Raw genomic sequence first — 4622 nt, 5'->3', positions numbered from 1 at the left:
GAAAACTATCGCTTTAGTTAAAAATATAAAATAAAATATGAAATGTTATATAAAATTATAGCTTCATAAAGAGAGATCAATTCCTCATTTTCAATATCAGATATTGTAATTTCAAGTCTTCTCTCAATCTCTACAGAATTTGTTGCATACTCTACTGTTTATTGATGGCATTCTCATATGTTATAGTGAATAAGTTAGGCAGTTTAAGATTTTTGAATTTGTCGAGCGGCTCAGTTGGTGGATTAACTAAGTTGTTAAACCAACTAGTTAATTATTTCCTGCGCCAACCAATCACAGCCCGGGACTGGCCTCTCCGCCTCCGAAAGTCTTCAAAGGGACAGAAAAAAAATAATCAAATATCAACCACCGCATACAGCAGCAGGCAGACAGAACAGACAGACAAAACAAACGGACATCAGTTCTTAAAACGGCCTCACCTACTTCAATTCAAACCTCCTTACCTCCATCGTCCGCATCCACATCCTCCACCCCGTCAAATTCCAGAGCAAGAAAAAGATGTCCATAACAAACCCCTTCTCCCAGACGGGTTCCGCCCCACAAACCTCCGCCGAAATGAAATCCGCCATAATGACCCAAGTCCAACAAGAAACAGCCATGAGCAATGCTCGTGCCCTTATAAATGTACGTGCGCACCTTCTGCTCCCCTCCTCTTCTCCTCCCCTTTCGTCCCCCCCACATCAGAAAAGCGCTCCCAAATTAACCAACCATATCAGAAAGTAAACGAAAACTGCTTCGAAAAATGCATCCCATCCCCCGGCTCCAGCCTCTCTTCCAAGGAACAATCCTGCCTCACCTCCTGCATGGAAAAGTACATACAGATGTGGAACGCCACGAGCCGTGCATACATAGCGCGCATAGGCCAGGAGCAGAAGGCGGCTGGTCTGGGTGGTAGTGGTGGTGGAGTATTTTAAAAATAAATAAAAAAATAAAAAAAATAAAAAAAAAAATGAAACGTTTGTAATGTGAACGATGGGGGTGGGTTGGGCGTGCGAGGTGAAAGGGATCGATGCGGACAGAAGCTCCAGGGAGGATTGAATCAGGCAAAGAAGAAAGCAGCAGGAAAGACTAGGTTGGCGTGTTGTTTGATGGAACGGTCCAAGGGAAAAGGGTGTGGGAGAGTGTCTTTGTATGATTTGTATGATTATTCGACAAATGCCGTCTACCTGTATGGCTCGGTGTGTCAAGGCCGAGCTTTGAACTGGACCTAATCTACCCGCTTCAATTTTCCCGCTGTTGTTGGTTTTTGGGATGGAAAGGATAGAACATAACTACGAGTCTATACGGATTTCTATATCCCCTTGCTTTTTTCCCTTTTTCACGCGCCCGCTCCCTTTAATCTCCTACTGGGAGGTCTTGTTTTCATCTCCTTGTATTTATAGTTAATGCTTTTCCAGTCCTATTTCCATTTTTCCTATCCTGCCCCTTTTCTTGAAAAATGGGAGCGGGGAATCACGCGAAGGAATGGCTTCTATCATCCATGACAAAACTTAGGATACCATGTATGAATTGAGAAATTAAGGAACGGATATGACACACTCCTTTTCTTTCTTTTAAGTTGGGCTATAAAATCTATTCACGACGACTATGTAGGATCCAGGCATAAACGACGTACGAGGAACGAGAAAAGAAAGACAAAAATGACAAGATGAAATTTACATGACCATATGGAAACAAAACGTTTATCTTCTCTTTTCACAGCATTTTCATTTCCCATTATATCAACGCACTGATTTTATGTAACGGATCGCCATAGCAAGCCATTCCATCGACCAAATAGATACTTTGAGAAAAACATGTCATCCCAACCAAGAGTCCAATAATATTAAACACTCCCCCAATGAGCGAGAAAGAAAAGAAGAGAAGAAAGATTAAGTACTAAAATAGAAATCCGTATATGATAGTTAGAGAACTCAAAACAAGTATGGAGTAGCAAGGACAATATAAATAAACCCTTTCACAGACCCCGCTGTTATTCTCAGGTATAACCGTCCCAAGGAGCAAGTAAGAGTTAAACGATGAAAACGAGGGCCCAAATGAAATGGGAGGCCCAAAATGCTAGAAGATACAGGCCAAGGCCGTATATTTTCCCAGAGTAGAAGAAGAGATCCCGCTAATACGGATGGAAATGCATACATTTATCTTGAAGAGAGAGAATTGGATAAAAACATCACTTCCCCTCCCTTTTTTTCCTTTTCAGTTTATTTTTTCCTGACCTTTTTTAGAATGGAAAAAGAAATATAAAACGGCGCATGATTGGTCATATAAAAATGCTCCGTTTAGATATTAGCACAGGCCGGTAGATATATAGAAATACCTAGAGAGCGCAGTCGACGGGTCTTCACAAATTATCCTCATTCAAAAGTCCACGAAATAATTTCCATACCTATAACATCATTAGTAAAGCTTCGTAGTTGAAACAAACGAGAGGAAAAGCAAGAAAGGGGAAACATACGGATCATCCCCACTGCCCCCATACGGCTCCGTCTCCTCGGGATACCTATCAAACTGGCTTGCATCCCCCTGCCCTCCCTTCACCGGCGGAATATACGGCGCATCAATATCCTTCCGCGCTAGCCGATCCCACGTCACCTCCGCAAACCACGGATGATTCTTAACATCCTGACTGCCGCCGTGCAAGTTTCCCAGGCGAACTGTGAGATCGGGAGTGATGAGTTGGGAGAGTAGATCTTGGGCGTCCGGGTGCATGTAGGACGGGTACTTGACTCGGCATTTTATGATGTTTTCGTAGATTTTCATGGGGCTGCCGCCGTCCCAGAAGGGGGTGAAGCCGCAGAGCATTTCGAAGATTAGGATGCCGAGGGACCACCTTTCGGTTGATTATGGGGTGGAGTGGTTAGTGATGGGTAATGCGGTGGAACAATACGAAAAATGAAAAAAAGAGGGGAGGTCGCTTACCAGTCAACGGACATATTGTATCCCTTTGACGAAACTACCTCCGGCGCCAGATAATCTGGTGTCCCGCATAAAGTCCATGTAATATCCTTGACTTCCTTCGCGAATCCAAAATCTGTAATCTTCAAATGTCCATATCGATCTAAAAGTAGATTCTCTGGCTTTAGGTCTCTGTATACAATGTGATGGTCATGTAGATATTCCAACGCCAACGTAACCTCCGCAGCGTAGAATTTCGCAACAGGATTTGGGAAGCGCTGAGAAACCGATATCAATTAGTTATTTTAAAAAAAAAAAAAAAAAAAAAAAAAAAAAAAAAAAACCTTTAGATAGAACAAGCCGAAGGGGAAAGGGAAAGGAGTTTCCCCACCTGCGATTTCCTCAGTAAACTAAACAGCTCCCCACCCTCCACAAAATCCATAACCATATAAAGATTCTTCACATCCTGGAACGTGCCCCACAACGTAATTAGGAATGGATGCTTAACCCGCTGCAGCATTTTTCGTTCATCATTCGTATGCTCGACCTGCTTCATCTTCACCACTTGCGCTTTCTTCAGCACCTTGATGGCATAGAAGCGCTGGTTATGTCGTGATTGAACCAGGTGTACTCGCCCGAAACTGCCCGTCCCCAACGTCCGTTGCAACGTAAAGTCATCTAGCGAGTATTTGCCCTTTGTCTGCCGCGAAACTGACGGGACAGATTGTTGAATTTGTTGTTGCTGCTGTTGCTGCTGTTGCTGCTGCTGCTGCTGTTGTTGCTGTTGTTGTTGTTGTTGCTGTGAATGCTGTGAATGCATTTGTTGTGCGGCATGTAGGCCATCGCCAACTCGTTGTGAGGAGGCCGCAACTTCATCGTTGAGGGGTGGATTTATAATGTTTTTAATACTGGCGACATTTTGGGAGTGGTGGGATTGCTGCTGTGGTTGCTGTTGCTGTTGCTGGTGCTGTTTGAAATGAGAGGGATCGCCCGCTATATTCGAGGAAGGGGGGCCGGAAGATTGTAGGGGGTTCATGGGTGCAGAATGTGTGCTGTCAATTTTCGTAATTGCGCCAGCTGTTGTGGAGCCTGTGGGAGGAGAGGAGGCGACTCCCTCTGGTTCAGTCGAGGTAGGAATAGCTGTACGAAAAACGGAGGCAGGAGGATTACTACTGCTACTGATCTTATTGGTGCCGGGGGAGGAAGCGGGGTCTTTGCAAGAGGAATCGCGGGCGGGTGAGGTAAACGCAGGGTGCTGGAGCAGGGTGTTCGTTGTTGATGCTTCTGTTACGGTAGCTGGTGCGGTAGCTGTAGCTGCTGTCGTCTGGGAGAGAGGGCTACTAATATTAATAATAATATTATTATTATTATCGCCAGGAGACGACGAGGTTGACTCCGCTACCGGTGAAGCGGACAGATCCAGGTCCCTCGAGATGCGCGAGTCCTTCGTCCGCTTCTTCTTCTTCTTCAGCAAATTGCCTAGACCCCGCATGGAACGCCAAGACAAGGGACTACGGCAAGGCCTGTGGGTGGATAACGGATCGACAAGAAGAATGAGAGACGTTGTTCGAGGGGTGGATCGATTTTCTTCAAATGATCTATGAACGGCTTTTTGCGTTGGTACGCTCCCGATATCTAACAACAGCCTTGGGGTTCAGGGGTGAGTAAATTCTTGGTTGGGGGCGATGGGGTTAAGGGATCTGTGGGGG

The 4622-nt window shown here is 45.1% G+C and overlaps 2 protein-coding genes across 2 annotated transcripts; one reads left to right on the top strand and one right to left on the bottom strand.

Annotated features, from left to right (window-relative positions):
* Window positions 1–516: 516 nt before the first annotated feature.
* PAAG_00109 (mitochondrial intermembrane space translocase subunit Tim) lies at window positions 517–932 on the top strand (the record flags this gene model as incomplete). Its single annotated transcript, XM_002797524.2, has 2 exons — window positions 517–642; window positions 735–932. The coding sequence occupies 2 exons, from the start codon at window positions 517–519 to the stop codon at window positions 930–932; spliced, it is 324 nt and encodes a 107-aa protein (XP_002797570.1).
* Window positions 933–2376: 1444 nt separating this feature from the next.
* Window positions 2377–4405, bottom strand: PAAG_00108 (cAMP-dependent protein kinase catalytic subunit pkaC; the record flags this gene model as incomplete). The annotated part of the gene is made up of 4 exons (XM_015843909.1): window positions 2377–2404; window positions 2474–2848; window positions 2938–3191; window positions 3305–4405. 4 exons carry the CDS (start codon window positions 4403–4405, stop codon window positions 2377–2379), a joined length of 1758 nt encoding a protein of 585 aa, XP_015700244.1.
* Window positions 4406–4622: the final 217 nt, after the last annotated feature.

The sequence above is a fragment of the Paracoccidioides lutzii genome (assembly GCF_000150705.2).
Source record: "Paracoccidioides lutzii Pb01 unplaced genomic scaffold supercont2.1, whole genome shotgun sequence".
In the NCBI taxonomy this organism is placed as follows: domain Eukaryota; kingdom Fungi; phylum Ascomycota; class Eurotiomycetes; order Onygenales; family Ajellomycetaceae; genus Paracoccidioides; species Paracoccidioides lutzii.
This window is presented reverse-complemented; position numbering and strand designations above follow the sequence as displayed.